Source organism: Nomascus leucogenys, chromosome 20 (genome assembly GCF_006542625.1).
Source record: "Nomascus leucogenys isolate Asia chromosome 20, Asia_NLE_v1, whole genome shotgun sequence".
NCBI classification, from domain to species: domain Eukaryota; kingdom Metazoa; phylum Chordata; class Mammalia; order Primates; family Hylobatidae; genus Nomascus; species Nomascus leucogenys.
In genome coordinates this window covers 737,628-756,676 of record NC_044400.1, presented here as the reverse complement: position 1 = coordinate 756,676, position 19,049 = coordinate 737,628, and the positions used below count along the sequence as shown (strand labels likewise).

Genomic DNA, 19,049 nt, shown 5'->3' with positions numbered 1-19,049 from the left:
ACTCACACCTGTAGTCCCAGGTAGTTGGGAGGCTGAGGTGGAAGGATTGCTTGAGCCCAAGAGTTCGAGACCAGCCTGGGCAACATAGTGAGACCCCCCATCTCTACCAAAAAAAAAAAATTATGACCGGGCGCAGTGGCTCATGCCTGTAATCCCAGCACTTTGGGAGGCTGAGGCGGGTGGATCACCTGAGCTCAGGAGTTCGAGACCAGCCTGGCCAAAAAGGTGAAACCCCGTCTCTACTAAAAATACAAAAATTAGTCGGGTGTGGTGGCAGGCACCTGTAGTCCCAGCTACTCAGGAGGCTGAGACAGGAGAATTGCTTGAACCCGGGAGGCGGAGGTTGCAGTGAGCTGAGATTGGGCCACTGCACTCCAGCCTGGCGACAGAGCAAGACTCCTTCTCAAAAGAAAAAGAAAAAGTAATAAGCTGGGTGTGATGGGGTGCACCTGTAATCCCAGCTACTCAGGAGGCTGGGGTGGGAGGATCACTTGGGCCAGGAAGGTTGAGGCTGCCACGAGCTGTGATCATGCCACTGCACTCCAGCCTAGACGACAGAGCAAGACCTTATCTCATCAAAAAAAAAAAAAAAAAAGCCTATAAAAGAGATGAAGTTCTGTATCTTACCAAAAGGAAACAAGAACAAGAAGTATGTAAGAGGAAAGGTCAGGGATATGGAGAACAGAAGCAACAATGCTAATATCTGTTGAATAGATGTCGCAGGAAGGCAGAAGAAAAGTGGGGAGTAGGAGGTATTTGAAGGGATAATGAAGGCACATTTTCTAGAGTTAAAAATGGGTCAGGCCGGGTGTGGTGGCTCACGCCTGTAATCCCAGCACTTTAGGAGGCTGAGGCGGGCGGATCACCTGAGGTCAGGAGTTCGAGACCAGCCTGGCCAACATGGTCAAACCCCATCTCTACTAAAAATACAAAAATTAGCTGGAAGTGGTGGTGCCCACCTGTAGTCCCAGCTACTTGGGAGGCTGAGGCAGGAAAATCGCTTGAACCCAGGAGCCAGAGGTTGCAGTAAGCTGAGATCGTGCCACTGCACTCCATTCTGGGTGACAGAGCAAGACTCTGTCTGGAAAAAGAAAAAAGGCTGAAGCAGGAGGAGATATATATATGTGCGTATATATGTATATGTGTGTGTGTGTGTGTGTATACACACACACACAAAGCTTCCTGCAGTGAAGGCCTGGGGCCAGCTGTCTGTAGGTCAAGAGTCCAGGCATGGCTTTACTGGGTCCTCTGAAGGCTGCAATCCATTCTGGGGCTGCGTTCTCATCTGAGGCTCGACTGAGGAAGGGTCCGTTCCCAAGTGCACTTGGTTGTTTCCAGCATTCACTTCCTTGGCTGTGGACTGGAGGCCGCCCTCAGCTCCTGGCCACGGGGTCCTCTTACAGCCACTCATGACACGGCAGCTGCCTTCCTCAAAGCCACCAAGGGAGAGAGTTCCCCAGCAAGGCAGATGTTAGCATGAATCATATGTGATGCCCATTCCTCACCTTAGCTGTACCCCGCTGGGCAGGGGTGAGCCTCAGGACCTGCACGCACTCAAAGGGACGGTACCCCACAAGGCATGAGCACTGGGAGGTAGGGACCCTATGGCCATCTGAGAGTGCCCACTACACCCAGGAGCCATGTGTAGAGAAGACTATTGAGGTTTGTGGCAAAATTTTCTGTGAAATTATGCATCCCTTACCTTACATAGTGAACAATGCAAAACTTGAATATTAGAGAACATTGTGTGTGTGGGTGTGTGGTTTTGAGGCAAGGTCTCACTCCGTTGCCCAGGCTGGAGTGCAGTGGCACAGTCATAGCTCACTGCAGCCTCGAACTCCTGCATTCAGGTCATCCTGCCACCTTAGCCTCCTGAATAGCTGGGACTACAGGTGTGCACCACCATGCCTGGCTAATTTTTGTATTTTTTTGTAGAGACGGGGTCTTGCTCTGTTGTCCAGATGGGTCTTGAACTCCTGGACTCAAGTGATCCTCCTCTTTTGGCCCCCCAAAGTCCTGGGATTGCAGGCATGAGCCACCATGCCTGGTCACGTTGTTCTTTTCTCTTTTTTCTTTTCTTTTCTTTTTCCTTTCTTTCTTTCCTTCTCTCTCTCTCTCTTTCTTTTTTTGAGACTGGGTTTCACTCCTGTTGCCCAGGCTGGAATGCAGTGGCATGCTCTCAGCTCACTACGACCTCCACCTCTTGGGTTCAAGTGGTCTTCCTGCCTCAGCCTCCCAAGTAGCTGGGACTACAGGCACGCCACCACACCTGGCTAATTTTTGTATTTTTTGTAGAAATGGGGTTTCACCATGTTGCCCAGGCTGGTCTCGAACTCCTGGCCTCAGGTGATCTGCCTGCCTTGGCCTCCCGCAGTGCTGGGATTACAGGTGGGAGGCCCCGCGCCCGGCTGGAGAATAATTATTACTGTTCACGGTTCCTGGGCTCCTACTCTGTGCTGCATGCTCCATGCTCAGCCTCTCGGCCCTCACTCCTCGTACATCCACCTAGATTTGAGGATGAGTGGCCTCGATCACATGCAGTTTCTCCTCTATCCTCAGCTCAGGGAGTTTACGGATGTTGCGCAGTGAATGCAGCTGGCCTGGGAAGGCTCAGGAGCTGCACCCAGGAAGCCCACCTACAGATCCCATCTCAAACCACGACACGCTGCAGCCTCCCCAGTGGCCAGAGCAGCTTAACAAAGAATCTTTGTTTCCTTTCTGCACCCCAGAAAATATCTGTGTTGGTCTCTTTGCCATGCAGAGTGAATAAAGAATAAGACAAACACCATCCATGCATACTTGGTGCTTTGACCTAGCAGGGAGACAGCAATTAAGCCAGCAGCCTTGCCATCATTATTCAATTGCATGTGTAATGAGAGCTACCGAGAAGAAGTACTGGGAGCCCCGGGCCCTCAGGAGGCAGTGCTGGCGCCTTAGGGAATTTCCCTGCATAACATTTTGGTTGAATCTTGGAGGGTGAATTGGAGCTGATAGTGCAAAATTTAGAGGTGTGAGGTATGTGGTGATTGGGAAAAGAATGTGGCTTCGGGCCGGGTGTGGTGGCTCATACCTGTAGTCCCAACACTCTGGGAAGCTGGTGGGAGGATTGTTGGAGGCCAGGAGTTCGAGACCCACCCACCCGTGTTTACAAAAAAAAAAAAAATGTTTTTAAATACCAGGTGTGGCGGTGCGTACCTGTAGTGCCAACTACTGTGGATGTTGAAGTGGGAGGATGGCTTGAGCCCAGGAATTTGAGGTTGCAGTGAGCTATGATCACACCACTGCACTCCAGTCTGGGCGACAGAATGAGACCCTGTCTCAACAACAAAAAGATTAAAAAAAAAAAAAGCATGAAGAATGTGGCTCGGCCGGGCGCGGTGGCTCACGCCTGTAATCCCAGCACTTTGGGAGGCCGAGGTGGGCGGATCACGAGATCAGGAGATTGAGACCATCCTGGCTAACACGGTGAAACCCCATCTCTACTAAAAATACAAAAAATTAGCCGGGTGTGGTGGCAGGTGCCTGTAGTCCCAGCTACTTGGGAGGCTGAGGCAGGAGAATGGCGTGAACCTGGGAGGCGGGGCTTGCAGTGAGCCAAGATCACACCACTGCACTCCAGCCTGGGCAACAGAACAAGACTCCGTCTCAAAAAAAAAAAAAAAAAAAAAAAAAAAATGTGGCTCTTTGGTTGGAGTTCTGCAAAGTGTGGTCACTGTAAGTACATTTAGTCATGATGAATCCTACAGGCACATTCTAGGGGTGAAGTAAGACCCCACAGGGCTTAGAAATGTGAATACCTTTGCTGGGAAAAATAACAGGGCCCAGCATGGGGGGGTAGGTCCTTCCCTATGGGGAGATGCGTGATTTACTGGGACTTCTGAATGGGTAACCCAGTCACCAGAGGCACATTTTCAGTCGAGGGCATAGCTGCTTGGGCACCGTGTGACAGCCAGGGTTTGTCACCGGGTAGCAGGGTGGCGACCGACCTGTTGACGTCCACATGTTCGATGACCAAGCACAGCTCCTCTGAGCTCACCAGACCCCTCCCTGTGTCTTCATCCAGGAGCATTTAATGGGGTTGTCAGTGTGTGTTTCGGGGGGATTGTGTCAGATCAGCAGTGTATTCACTCGGATTTTCTCAGGGACAACTAACAAAAAGCAAAAAGCCAACTGGCTTAGGCAGTAAAAGGTATTTATTTATTATTTATTTATTTTGAGATGGAGTTTCATTTGCTCTTGCTGCCCAGGCTGGAGTGCAGTGGTGCGATCTCGGCTCACTGGAGTTCAAGTGATTCTCCTGCTTCAGCTTTCTGAGTAGCTGGGGGTTACAGGCATGCACTACCACACCCGGCTAATTTTGTATTTTTAGTCGAGACAGGGTTTTGCTGTGTTGCCCAGGCTGATCTTGAACTCCTGACCTCCGGTGATCCACCCGCCTCGGCCTCCCAAAGTACTAGGATTACAGGTGTGAACCACCGCATCCGGCCAAAGGTATTTACTGATGAACATAATTGGGAAGTCCAGATACGGGAAGGGCCTCAGGTTTGGTTTGAGGACGGCCGTGGCTGCATTTCTCTAGGATCCTGTTTCTTCCCACTTCTGTGTTGATTTCATCCTCTGGGAACGATCAGAGAGTGAGCAGGACACTAAGGAAGCGTCTGCCCTTGGCTCAAGCCAGTAAGGCTACAGCAAGAGAGGCCTGGGAGTCAGGCAGAAACTTGTCTGCAGGTTGGGGTGGTGGGGGTCACGCCTCGCACTTCTACCAGAGCCAGTCTGGAGAGGGAATCCTTGTGGGGGGTGGGGGCCACTGGAACAGGGACCTGAGTGGCAGGGAAAACTGTGAAAGTGAGAGGCAATGGGAGCTGCCGTCATGGCAATGAGGAGAGGAGCTCAGTAGACGTCACAGCTCAGTGGGGCCAGGGGCCGCATGTCTGGCTGGCCACGTGTATGCTGCCAGCCCCCAAACCTGGGAGATCCTTGTCTCAAAAGGATGCAGGCAAGGAGGCTCAGCCTGAGGAGGTATTGCAGCAGCAGGAGGGCTTGTGTGTACGCCTTGGGATCAGAGGGCTGTCCTGTGAGGTCAGCCAGAGAGGGGCCTCCACTCTCCTCTAGAGGCACGGTGTGGGGGAAGTCTTTACCGGGAGTCTCCAGAGAACCCCAGGACAGCCCAGAAGAGAAGCAGCCAGGCCTGGAGCATCTGCCCCCAAAGCGAGACATCGCCTTGGTTAGGTGACACCTGGGTCCTTTTTGCTGTCCTCACCAGTCCACCCTGGAGGAGCAGGAGTAATTGGAGGAGGAGGAGGAGGGAGTGGAGGGGCCCCAGGGAGCACGTGATGGTACTGCTGGTCAGCAGCAGCTCCAGGCAGGCCAGGGCTGGGAGAGCCAGAGGTCTGAGTGGCTTGTGGGATGGAGTTCTGATTCAGAGACTGGGCCTGGATCCCTGAGAAAGTCTCAGGACAAATGCAGGTCTGCCTGAGACGGGGCTGGGGCCAGTGGGCGCTGAGGGTGAGGGCTGAGGACCAAGGACCTTCGTGTTTGACCCCCGATGGTGGCCTACTTGGTTTACGTTCACCCTGGCAGGAAGAGGCTGAGGCAATGTCAGCCCTGCTGGGGAGCGTGCTGGGCAGGCCTGGTGACCTGTGTAGTGCCTGTGCAGGCAGGTGAGTGGGGGAACAGGTGAGCATGGGAAGGCTGAGTAGGGGACAGTGAGTGGGCAGGTGAGTGTGGACCAGGTGAGCATGGGGCAGGTGAGTGGGAGACAGCTGAGCAATGAACAAGAAAGCTGGACAGGTGAATGTGGACCAGGTGTGCATGGGAGGGCTGAGTGGGAGACGGTGAGTGTGTACAGGTGAGTGTGGAGACAGGTGAAGATGGGGCAGCAGAGTGGGGGACAGGTGAGTAGGCAACAGGGAAGCCGGGCAGGTGAGTGGAGGACCCGGGGGCTGGGCAGGTGGGTGGAGGACCCCGGGGGTGGACAGGTGAGTGTGCACAGGGAGGCAGGGGTCATCTCCTTAACAGCCTGAACTGTCTACCCCTCTCCTGGCATTTGGAGCCTCTGGGGAGGGGAGATGGAGTTTATGCCGCCACCCCTGCAGGATGGGGCAACGGCGTGTGGTAGGAGGATGAGGTTGATTCCCTTTCCTGCAGGGCTGGGCTTGTGGGTTAGGACCGTCACCAAGAGGCTCCTCCTAGGCCTCCGTGACCTCTGGACCCCCAGGAAAGGTGGGAAAGAATTTAGGAGGGTCCCGATTTCCCACTGGGCATCGGGGTGAAGCGGTGCGCCTAAGCGGTGGGAGTCACCTGGGGAGGCCGGGCTGGGCCCACCTGGCCACCCTCTCTGGCCACTAAGGCAGAGCGAGACCCCAGGGAACGGGCATGCTTGCTGGGTACGGGTTTGTCCTGCAGACGCAGGGATGTGACCCCCCAGCTGTGAGCAGCTCAGGCAGCCGCGGTGGTCGTGAACGGGGCGGGGGGTGGGGGGTGCCCGGGCCATCACAGGCGGCCCCGCGGCCTGCACCAGCCGGAGTGAGCGACTCCGGGTCTTGATTGGAGGGGGCTGGGGGCGGCGAGAACAGGGGGTCCTGGCTGCGCTGCGCCTGAACCTGCTCCGGTGGGGGATGGGGCGGGGGCGGGGAGAGCCTGGGGGGGCCGGGGTTGGGGGGCCCGCGTGGAGGCGGTCGGGGGGAGACGGGCTGCAGGCCCGCGCGGGCGGCGTTGGGGGTGCAGCAGCTGCGCGCGGCGCGGGGGCGGGCGTGGAGGGCGGCGCCGCTGCAGTGCGGGGACCCGCTCGCTCGCTCGCCAGCCGTCCCCGCGCCCCGCGTCCCCGCGCAGCCGCCTCCTGGCCTTGGGCGCCGCGCATCCAGGTACGCAGGGCTGGGCTGGGGTCTGCGCCGGGACCCCCGGGCCTGGGAGGCCCCCCGGAAATGCGGACATTTGGAAGGGTTCGGCCCCGCCGGGAGTGGGGCGCGCGGGGCGGGGCCGGGCCTGGGGCTCCCGGTCAGGGGTCCCGGGAGGGTCCTCGCCGGTGCTGAGGCCGGGTTTGGGGCGGGGGGCGGGGGGCGTGGTGTCTCTGGGTGGGCGCGGCGGTCTGGGCACTCCGGGGGCGGCTTGGCGTGGGGCTGGGGTCCTGCGCCCCGCGGTGCGGTGCGGGCCTGGCCTGGCCATGGTGACTTTGCTTCGCGGCCGCCGCATTTGTTCTCCCGCACCCCACCCCCCCACCACTGCCGGCTTCTCTTGTTTACCTGCGTTTCTGTCTTTGCCTGTGCAGAGGCCCGCCCAGCCCATCCACAGTCTCACCCTCATCTCTCCCTCCCCTGAGGCCGCGCGCAGGGGCCCCCAGCATTCACGTTTCACATGAGTGCCCCCAAAAAGGGGGGATGGAGGAGGGAACCCCTGGGCTGGACCCTCAGGGCGCCGGGCCCCCCACTCTTCCCACCCTGAATCCTCAGAACTGCAGAAGGGGCTTCTCAGCCGCGTGCACCCCTGTCTGAGCCCCCTCCACCCCTGCCTGAGCCCCCTCCACCCCTGCCGGGGTCTGTTGGGAGGGAAGGCTCTGGGGGTCGTCACTTTTAACACCTCACCTGGCCCCACAGCAGGAAAGATCTTTGACAAATGCAGAATCAGTGACTTTCTTCCACGCTCCTGGGAGAAGCGTGGTTCACGCCGCCTGCGTTTATCCGGCGCGCAGCCCCGGGCAGCTCTCAGGCCTGGGGATGATCTATGTTTTCTGGACAGGAAGGAAGCAGCCACCCTCGCCATGGCCTCCCCGCCCGCCTGCCCCTCGGAGGAGGACGAGAGCCTGAAGGGCTGTGAGCTGTACGTGCAGCTGCACGGGATCCAGCAGGTCCTCAAAGACTGCATCGTGCACCTCTGCATCTCCAAGCCCGAGCGCCCCATGAAGTTCCTCCGGGAGCACTTCGAGAAGCTGGAGAAGGTGAGTGGCCCCTACCGCCCGCTACTTCCCTTCGCTGGTGTCCTGGGGCAGAGGCGGCAGCCGGGGAAACCTTCCCTCCATTCCGTGGTCCTCGAAGGCGGGGTGCCCCAGAGACTGTCTGCCATCCTGCAGGTCCTTCCAGAAGTGCGGGGAGAGAGGCCGACCTGGGGCCCACCGGCCCTTGTTTGGTCTCCCGAGATTCATGCCCCCAGGTGGGGTCCTCTGAGCCACAGAATTCCCCCTTCTGCTTCCAGGGGGTTCCAGGTCTTCAGAGCTCTCGTGGAAGGAGGTTCAGGGTTTTAGGTCCAGGTGTTTCGGTAGCTTTCGGGGCTCACTGACAGTTTTCAGCTTGAGGAACCGAGATGAGGGCCAGGCCTAGTTATAGATGTTGTCACCACTTGGGATAAAATAGCTCCCACGGGGTAGCTCACACCTGTCATCCCAGCACTTTGGGAGGCCGAGGCGGGCAGATCACTTGAGGTCAGGAGTTTGAGACCAGCCTGGCCAACACGGCGAAACCCCATCTCTACTAAAAATACAAAAATTAGTTGGGTGTGGTGGCGGGCGCCTGTAATCCCAGCTACTAGGGTGGTTCAGGCAGGAGAATCGCTTGAACTGGGAGGTGGAGGCTGCAGTGAGCTGAGATCACACCACTGCACTCCAGCCTGGGTGACAGAGCGAGACTCCGTCTCAAAAAAACAAGGAAAAAGAAAATAGCTCCCATGGCTAAGGTGATGTGGGATTTGAGGTCGGATTCCACGTTGGTCTTGCAGCAGTGGGAGAGGAAAGTACCCTTCGGCACTTGTGGTCAGGGAGAATCTCAGGCCTGCTCGCGCTCTTCTCTCTGGGAATGCTGCCTCTCACCCCCTTCCTGGCCTCCTGCTTCTGGGTTCTTTTCGTAGAAGTGCGTGACTGGGAAGTGGAGGCTGGGACAGGAGCCCCTGTGACCCCCCCCCGCTGCGTCCCCTCCCCCTCGCCGTGGGCTCCTCCGATCCTTGTTCTGGGCCCCACCCCAGGCTCTCTGCGTATCACCTAAGGTTTCTCCTCTTGGTCCTTTTATCACAACTTAACTATTCCCTGTGCCCATCTCTCCTGGGGACCAAATGGGAACTTGGGAAGCCGAGTTCAGGCTAAGATCTGCCTTTGAGCGCCTGTGAGCCACCAGGTCCCCATCCAGCGGCGTTTATGCTTTCGACAGGGGCCTCCTGTGATCACATAGTCCTAACCCAAAGGAGTGAACGTAACTCTTCCCTTGAAAGCAGTCCACGCAAAAACGTTTTAAAGTAATGCATGCCTATTAAGGGAAATCTGAAAAGTTTGGAAATGGAAAGAAGAAATGAAAATGCTCTGTAGTCCTCTCCACCAAATTCCCCCTCAGATGTTGTTTTTATGAAAACATAGTTGCAGGCCAGATACGGTGGCTTATACCTGTAATCCCAGCATTTGGAAGGTGGAGGTGGGAAGATCGCTTGAGGTCAGGGATTCCACCTTGTCTCTCAAAAATATTTAAAAAGTTTGCTGGGGGTGGTGGCACCTGCCTGTGGTCCCAGCTACCCGGAGGCTGAGGTGGGAGGATCACTTGAGCCCAGGAGTTTGAGGCCATGGTGAACCATGATCACACCGCTGCACTCCAGCCTGGGCAACAGAGCGAAACCCTGTCTCAGAAATACATACACACACACATGCACACACACACACACACACACATACATGGATACATATGTACATAACTCGTAGTTGTAGCCACATTATAGATGCAATTTATATTTTGTATTTTTCATTTTTTATATATTGTTTAAAGACCTCACTTTAAGTGACTGCATAATGTTATACTAAGGTTTTTCAACCTTTCCCCCATGAGTGAATGGACAATTGAGTTGTTTTTTTTTTGTTTGTTTGTTTTTAAGTATTAAATATTGGGGCTGGTGGGCGCGGTGGCTCACACCTGTAATCCCAGAAATTTGGGAGGCCGAGGCAGGTGGATCATGAGGTCAGGAGTTTAAGACCAGCTTGACCAACACGGTGAAACCCCATCTCTACAAAAAATACAAAAATTAGCCGGGCGTGGTGGCAGGCACCTGTAATCCCAGCTACTCAGGAGGCTGAGGCAGGAGAATTGCTTGAACCCGGGAGGTGGAGGTTGCAGTGAGCCAAGATGCGCCACTGCACTGTGGCCTGGGCGACAGAGGGAGACTCCGTCTCAGAGAAAAAAAAAAAAAAAAAAATTGGGGCCAGGCATGGTGGCTCACGCCTTAATCCCAGCACTTTGGGAGGCTGAGGCGGGTGGATCACTTGAGGTAAAGAGTTGGAGACCAGCCTGGCCAACATGGCGAAACCCCATCTCTACTAAAAATACAAAAATTAACGGGGCGTGGTGGCGTGCGCCTGTAATGCCAGCTACTCGGGAGGCTGAGGCGGGAAAATTGTTTGAACTGGGGAGGCGGAGGTTGCAGTGAGCTGATTGCGACACTGCCCTCCAGTCTGGGCAACAGAGCGAGAGTCTGTCTCAAAAATAAATTTTTAAAAAAAGTATATGGGAGGATGTGTGTAGGTTACGTGCAAATACGACACCATTTTATATCAGGGACTTCAGCATCCATGGGTTCTGGTTATCCTTAGAGATTCTAGAACCATCTCCCATGGATACCAGGGGATGACTGTACCACACACCGGGCATCTTAAACAGAAATGTCTCCTCCCACAGTTCTGGAGGCTGGAAGTCTGAGACTGAGGTGTATTGGGATGGCTCCTTCTGGGTCCGTGTGGGAGAAGGTTCTGTGTTTTCCCCGGCTTTGGGTGGTTCTGGTGATTTTGGGTGGTCCGGGCTGGAAGTCCGAGATTGAGGTGTATTGGGATGGCTCCTTCTGGGTCCGTGTGGGAGAAGGTTCCATGTCTCCCCTGGCTCCAGGTGGTGCTGGCGATTTGGGGTGGTCCAGGCTGGAAGTCCGAGATCAGGGTGTATTGGGATGGCTCCTTCTGGGTCTGTGTGAGAGAAGGTTCTGTGTCTCCCCCGGCTCTGGGTGGTGCTGGCAATCTTGGGTGGTCCAGGCTGGTAGACACGTCGTGGGTCCTGCCTTCATCGTCACATGGTGTTCTGCCCCCTGTCAGTGTCTGTGTCCAGATTTCCCCTTTTCATAGGGACACCAGTCATCCTGGACCAAGGCCACCCCAATGACCTCTTGTAACTTCATCACCTCTGTCAAGACCCTGCCTCCAAGTAAGGTCAACTTCTGAGGTTCTGAGGTTAGGACTCCAGAGCATCTATTTCTGGGGACACGATTCATGGATCCCAGCGGCCTTCTTGGGCGTGGGCAGGGCAGTTTTTCTCAGGCCTTCCTCCAACAGCAAGCCATTGCTGAATGAAAATAGCAGGTTGCAAGATAGGATCTATGGTACAATTCCATTTTTGTCAAAAGTGATGCCAATGATAATGTGTTATATGCAAAGAAAAAAATCTGAGGGGCGTCCACCAAAATGTTGATAAGAGTGGTGTCTCAGGGTATGATTACAGGTGATTTTTGTTTGTTTTCTGCAGTAGCTGATAGGGACAGGCCTTTGGGGATCTTTAGTGAAGTCTTCGAAGTCGCATGCGTGTTCTACGTGTGGGTGCGTTTAACTGGGAAGAATTCCCCTTAGCTTGCGATGGATTCTCAAATGGAGCTGAGATCCCCAAATATAAACCGCCTAACAGGGCCCTAAAATTCCATGGAGTCTCATTTTCTGCTGCATTCTCTGGACCAGTGGGGTGCTGTGGAATGTTTGCAATAGAACCGGGAAGTGTGCCTCTGGGTAGGGCGGCAGCCGTGGTGGAGAGGGCGAGGTCTGGGCCACCCCCTCGAGGCCAGCCAAGGCTGAGTGGCGGCAGAAGCCTCTGATGGAGGGTTTTTCTCCACTTGTATCCCAAGCAGGGTGCATGTTTGTGAGGCTTTCATAAAGCACCTGGGATAAAGCCACACAGGCCGGCAGGGATGGCCCAGCTCTTGGAGTGCTGTCCGGGCTGGGACACTGGTGCTCTGGGCTTCATGAGTGAGTTCTTCTATGGCGGAGACTTAAGCAGACAAAATATTCCTTATTTGGGCCGGGCGTGGTGGCTCACGCCTGTAATCCCAGCACTTTGGGAGGCCAAGGTGGGCAGATCACGAGGTCAGGAGATTGAGACCATTCTGGCTAACACGGTGAAACCCCATCTCCACTTAAAAAAAAAAAAAAAAAAAAAAAAAAATTAGCTGGGCATGGTGGCGGGTGCCTGTAGTCCCAGTGAGAGGCTGAGGCAGGAGAATTGCTTGGACCCGGGAGGTGGAGGTTGCAGTGAGCCCAGATCGCGCCACTGCACTCTAGCCTGGGTAACAGAGCGAGACTCTGTCTCAAAAAAAAAAAAAAAAAAAAAAGTCCTTATTTGATGGCAAAACACAGCATGGGAGTTTCCCGAGCAAGATGTGATCTTTCCGAAGATTATCCAAAATGACGCCATCAATCTTCTTTTTTGAGACAGAGTCTGGCTCTGTTGTCCAGGCTGGAGTACAGTGGTATGATTTCAGCTCACTGCAACCTCCACCTCTCAGGCTCAAGCCATCTTCCCACCTCAGCCTCCCGAGTAGCTGGGAGTACCGGTGCCCACCACCGCACCTGGCCAATTTTTGTATTTTTTATGGAGACGGGGTTTCGCCATGTTGCCCAGGCTGGTCTTGAACTCCTGAGCTCAAGTGATCATCCCCACTCGGCTTCCCAAAGTGCTGGGATTATAGACGTGAGCCACCACGCCCGGCTCATCTGTTTTTCTTTTCTTTCTTTCTTTTTTTTTTGAGACAGAGTTTTATTCTTGTTGCCCAGGTTGGAGAGCAGTGGCACAATCTCAGCTCACTGCAACCTCTGCCTCCTGGGTTCAAGCAATTCTCCTGCCTCAGCCTCCCGAGTAGCTGGGATTACAGGCGCCTGCCACCACGACCGGCTAATTTTGTATTTTCAGTAGAGACGGGGTTTCACCATGTTGGTCGGGCTGGTCTTGAACTCCTGACCTTAGGTGATCCACCCACCTCGGCCTCCCAGTGTGTTGGGATTAGAGACGTGAGCCACAGTGCCGCCTCATCTGTGTTTTTCTGCATCAACAGGTCCTGCATTTTTATTGCCGGCAGTGTTCTGTTGCATAGATGGATTGCAGCTTGTCTGTCCTGTACCCTGTCTAGCAACACTTGGATCCTTTCCAGTTTTTGCCGACTACAAATAAAGCTGCTATAAATATTTGTCTTACAGGTTTTTAATGTGGAAGCAGGTTTTTATTTCACTTGAGTAAATATTTAGTAGTGAGATTCCTGGGTCATAGGGTAAGGGTATGTTTATAAGAAACTGCCAAACTGTTTTCTAGAATGTCTGTCCTATCTTGTGTTCCAAGCAGCCGTGATTCATGTTCCTCAGTATCAGCAGCCTTTGATACTGTCAGTTTTAAAAAACGTTTAGCCATTCTAATAGGTATATGGTGGCACCTAAAGTGTTTTTTTTTTCTTTTTTTTTTTTTCTTTTTGAGACGGAGTCTTGCTCTGTCACCCAGGCTGGAGGGCAATGGCGTGATCTTGGTTTACTGCAGCCTCTGCTCCCCGGGTTCAGGTGATTTTCAAGCGATTCTCCTGCCTCAGGCTCCTGGGTAGCTGGGATTACAGGCATGTGCCACCACGCCCGGCTAATTTTTGTATTTTTAGTAGAGATGGGGTTTCACCATGTTGGCCAGGTTGGTCTTGAACTCCTGACCTCAGGTCCTCCGCCCGCCTCAGCCTCCCAAAGTGCTGGGATTACAGGCATGAGCTACCGCGCCCGGCCCTAAAGCGGTTTTATTTTACGTTTCCTGATGACTAAAGTTGTTGAGGATGTTTTCATACGCTTATTTTCCACTCAAATATCTTCTTCGGTGAAGTGTCTGTTCATGTATTTTGTCCATTTTTCTTATTAGGTTGTCTGTATTCTTACTACTGAGTTTCAGAATTTTTTATAAACTGTCAGATATTTAATTTACAAAATATTTTCTTCTAGTATGTGGCTTGTTTATTTATTTATTTACTCTGAGACAGAGTCTTGCTTTGTTGACCAGGCTGGAGTGCGGTGCCGCGATCTTAGCTCACTGCAACTCGCGCCTCCTGGGTTCAAGTGATTCTCCTGCCTCAGCCTCCCGAGTAGCTGGGATTACAGGCATCATGCCTGGCTCATTTTTATATTTTTGGTAGGGATGGGATTTCACCATGTTGGACAGGCTGCTCTCGAACTCCTGACCTCAAGTGATCCACCCGCCTCGGTCTCCCAAAGTGCTGGGATTACAGGCATGAGCCACCGCGCCTGGCCATAGTTTGTATATTTCAAGGAATTGTTCCGTTTCACTTAAGTTGTTAAATTTATCAATATAGAGTAATATTACCTCATCCTTTTAATGTCTGTAGTGTTTGTATTATTTCATTCCTGAGACGGTAATTTCTGGCTTTTCTTTTTTGCTTGCTCAGTCTGGCTAGAAGTTTATCAATTTTACTGATCTTTTCAAAGAGTTAGATTTTAATTTCATCGATTTTGTCTATTTTTGTTTAGATTTTATTGGTTTCTCCTCTTATTTTTATTATTTCATTTCTTCTGCAGTCTTTGGGTTTTATCTGTTCTTAAAATTTCTTAAGGTGAAATTTTAGATGATTAAGGCTTTTTATCTGATAGAAATATATAATGCTACAGATTTTTCTCTAAAGCATTGTTCTAACTATATTTCACAGATTTTGATATGCTGTATTTTCATTTTCTATTTAGCTCGAAATATTTTCCATTTTCCCTTGAGATTTCCTCTTTGGTTCATCTTATTTAGAAATTTGTTGTCTAATTTCCAAATATTTGGGGATTTTTTTTGATATCTCTCTTATTTATTTCTAGTTTAATTTCATTATGGTCAGGGAACATAGCTTGTATGGTTTTGAATCTTTATTTTGTTAAGGTATGGTTTATGGCTGATCATATGCTTTATCTTGGTGAATGTCACACGTGCCCTTGGAAACACTGTGTGCTGCTGTTGGGTGGTGTGTTCTGGAAATGTTGGGTGGTGTGTTCTGGAAATGTTGGGTGGTGTGTTCTGGAAATGTTGGTGAGGTCTGGTTGTTTGAGGGGTTGTTCAGGTTAGGGTCTCTTGCATTCTTGCTGATTTTTTTGTTTGTTTGTTTGAGGCAGAGTCTTGCTCTGTTGCCCAGGCTGGAGTGCAGTGACGTGATCTCGGCTCACTCCAAGCTCCACCTCCCAGGTTCGTGCCATTCTCCTGCCTCAGCCTCAAGTAGCTGGGACTACAGGTGCCCGCCACCACGCCCAGCTAATTTTTTTTGTACTTTTAGTAGAGATGGGGTTTCACTGTGTTAGCCACAGGAGATTGATGGTCTCGATCTCCTGACCTTGTGATCCGCCCACCTCAGCCTCCCAAAGTGCTGGGATTACAGGCGTGAGCCACCGCGCCTGGCCCATTCTTGCTGATTTTTTTTGGCTCCTTGCTATACGTACTACCAAAGAACAGCATTGAAACTTCCAATTATAATTTATCTGTTTCTCCTTTAATTCTATCAGTTTTTGCTTTATGTGTTTTGGAGCTCTGTTATTAGTTGCATATACATTTGGGATTGCTATGTTTTCATGGTGAATAAACCCTCTTATCATTATTCAATGTTTCTCTTTGTTCCTGGTAATTTTCATTGTTCTGAAGTCTGCTTTATCTGATATTAATACAGCCACATTATTAGGATTTGTGGGATTAATCTTTTTCTATCCTCTTATTTTAGCTATATCAGTAAAGTGTGTGTCTTATGGATAGCATATACTTGGTTTTCATTTTTTATATGATTTGACAGTTTCTTTTAATTGGTGTGTTGATTATTCACTTTTTAAAAAAGAAAATACTATTTATTACTATATATGTAGGACATATAGTATATATAGTATAGTATATATTATGATGCATCTTTATTTATTTATTTATTTACTCATTTTTTTGAGATGGAGTCTTGCTCTGTTGCCCAGGCTGGAGTGCAGTGGCGCGATCTCTGCTCACTGCAAGCTCTGCCTCCTGGGTTCATGCCATTCTCCTGCCTCAGCCTCCCGAGTAGCTGGGACTACAGGTGCCTGCCACCATGCCTGGCTAATTTTTTGTATTTTTAGTGAAAATGGGGTTTCACTGTGTTAGCCAGGATGGTCTCAATCTCCTGACCTCATGATCTGCCCACCTCAGCCTCCCAAAGTGCTGACATTACAGGCATGAGCCACCGCGCCCAGCCTATGATGCATCTTAATGTGATTTTCTTTGAGTTTGTCTTGTTTCCCTTTGCAAATCTTGATGTTAATTTATGTCCTTCAAGAAATTTGGGAAGTTTTCAACCATTTTTTTTGAGACAGTTACTTTTATATATCTTGCCTCATTTATAGATCATATACATTTAATGTAATTATTGATATGGTTGGATTTAGGTCTACCATTTAATTATTTTTCTATTTGTTTTCTCTGGTTTTTCTTCCTATGTTTCTTTTTTCCTTCCTTCTTTTAGATTATTTGATTATTTTTTAGTATTTACTGTCTTTTTTACTGTTTTCTTTAAGTGATTGCTATAAGCATTACAATATACATACATAACTTTACACAGACTTTTTAGAGTTAATATTTTACCATTTCAAGTAAAATGTACAAGTTTTCCATCGCGTAGGCCCTTTTACCTTCCCCTTATTATTTCTGGTTGTTGTATGTATCACCTTTACACATGTTGAACCTTCCCCCACTCCCTTGACAATGTTATAATTTTTACTTTTAACACTTTCACGTATTTTAAGTAATTTAAGAGGGGCAAATAGTCCAGAAGATGTACCTGGATATTTACCATTTCTGTCGCTGTTCCGTGGTTCCCGAAGTGTTTTTCTTTCCCTCTGGAATCATTTCCCCCACCAGCCTGAAGAACTTGCTTTAGCATTCCTCTTAGAGCAGAATTGCTGGTGACAGATCCCAAGTTTCCTTCATCTGAGAATCTCTCTGGTTTGCCTTCATTCCTGAAGGACAAGGACATGTTTACAGATACAGGACTCTGAGTGGAGAGTGATTTTATTTCAGCAGTTTAAAGATGTCTTCCCATTGTTCTTTATGGTTTCTGATGACAAATCAGCCTTTTGAATCCTCATTTGCTTTGTTTTATGTTTCTTTTCTCTGGCTTCTTTCATGATTTTCCCCGTGTATTTAGTTTGTTAGAGTTTGAGTACAATGTGTCTGAGTTTGATTTTCTTTGAGTTTCAGTTTTCCTTTGATCTTGAATCTGAATATTTATACCTTTCAACATATTTGAGAAGTTTTCAACTATCATGTTTTCAAATATATTTTTCTGTACCAATCTCTTTTTCCTGTCTTTCAGGGACTCCAGTGACATAAATGTTAGATTTTTAAATATTTTCCCACAAGTCCCTGAGGCTCTGTTAAATCTTTCTTTCTTTCTTTCTCTTTCTTTCTTTCTTTCTTTCTTTCTTTCTTTCTTTCTTTCTTTCTCCTTCCTTCCTTCCTTCCTTCTTTCTTTCTTTCTTTTTTCTTTCTCTCTCTCTCCTTCCTTCCTTCCTTCCTTCCTTTCTTCCTTCCTTCCCCTTCCTTCCCTCCTTCCTCCTTCCTTCCTTCCTTCCTTCCTTCCTTCCTTCCCTCCCTCCCTCCCTCCTTCCTTCCCTCCTTCTTTTCTTTTCTTTTCTTTTCTTTTCTTTTTTTCAGAGTCTCGCTCTCTTGCCCAGGCTAGAGTACAGTGGTGTGATCTCGGCTTACTGCAACCTCTGCCTCCTGGGTTCAGGCAATTCTCCTGCCTCAGCCTCCCGAGTAGCTGGGATTGCAGACGCACACCACCATGCCCAGCTAATTTTTGTATTTTGATTAGAGATGGGGTTCAGCCATGTTGGCCATGCTGGTCTCGAACTCCTGACCTGAGGTGATCCACCCACCTCAGCCTCCCAAAGTGCTGGGATTACAGGCATGAGCCACTATGGTCTGCCCACCTGTCCTTTTGGTGGGATGATTTCTGTTGATCTCTCTTCAAACTCACCAACTCTTTCCTCTGTCATATCCATTCTGCAAATGATCCCATCTAGTGAATTTAAAATTTTCTGTTACTTTATTTTTCAGTTCTAAAATTTGTATTTATTTTTCAGTTCTAAATTTATTTGGTAGTTCCTCCTCTTCCTACTCCGCCTCCTGTTCTCCTTCTCCTCCTTTCTTCTTCTTTTTCTTTTTAAATAAATTTGATTTCTTTGTTGATAATTCCCCCACCAATTCCAAGAGTGTTCACCTTCACTTCATGGAAAATAGTTAAAATTGCTGCTTTAGAGTGTTAACCTGATAATCCCGTCATCTCTAGCATCTGAAGGTTGTCAGCCATGGATTGTCTTTTCCTTTGAGAGCTGGCCAGACTTTTCTAGTTCTTGATATGTTGAATAATTTGTCAAGTAACTGGATTATATCCTGGACATTTTCTATATTATGTTGTCAAGCTTTGGGTCCCATTAAAATCCTATGGAGAGAGAATGTTGATATTTTTGTTTGTTTTAGCAGGAAATCAATTGACGAGGTCCAGGCTGCAAGTTCTCTCTCACCCTTGGTGGGTGACGATGCCAATACGAGTTCCGTTTCCAAGCCTTTGAGGTGCTGCTTGGGTGCACCCTTGTGTGGGTTGCTTGGGGGCTGGTCTGGGACTTGGACATTGTTTTGCTTGCAGCTCAGTCCTCGGCACCTTTTCTATGGTTCTCTGTGTTCCGTGCATATGAAACTTGGGGTTGAACCTCACACTTGTATCAGTTCATAGAATTCGGGGACCCCCATTTTGTCCTTTCTCCTCTGGGATTTATCTCACATTCTCCATCCAAGAGAGATCCTACCTCTGGCACACAGATATGCCTGTTTCTCTCCCTGCCACCCCTTCCCTAGCCCACGCCGCTGTCCCCTCGGCTGAATGACTGCAGCAGCCTCTCTGCTTCCCATCGGGCATCATGCTCCATTTCCACATCGGTCACAGCTGGGGCCATCTTCCAGAACCACAAATTGAACTGCTCCCCCTTCTTAAAACCTTCCCAAACCTATCCGATGCTCTCCTAACAAATCTAAGCTCCT

At 50.4% G+C, this 19,049-nt stretch overlaps 1 protein-coding gene across 4 annotated transcripts in view; it reads left to right on the top strand.

Annotated features, from left to right (window-relative positions):
- Positions 1–19,049, top strand: part of PRKAR1B (protein kinase cAMP-dependent type I regulatory subunit beta) — a 173,110-nt gene that overhangs the window by 8,202 nt on the left and 145,859 nt on the right. For 2 of the 4 annotated variants that reach the window (XM_030801391.1, XM_030801390.1), the window contains exon 2: positions 7,735–7,933. In XM_030801391.1, the coding sequence (XP_030657251.1) occupies positions 7,757–7,933 (177 nt within the window). In that variant the 5' untranslated portion in view covers positions 7,735–7,756. Of the gene's footprint in view, positions 1–6,033; positions 6,223–6,740; positions 6,864–7,734; positions 7,934–19,049 lie in introns of those variants that run through there. The other 2 variants (XM_030801392.1, XM_030801389.1) reach the window with 2 other exon arrangements.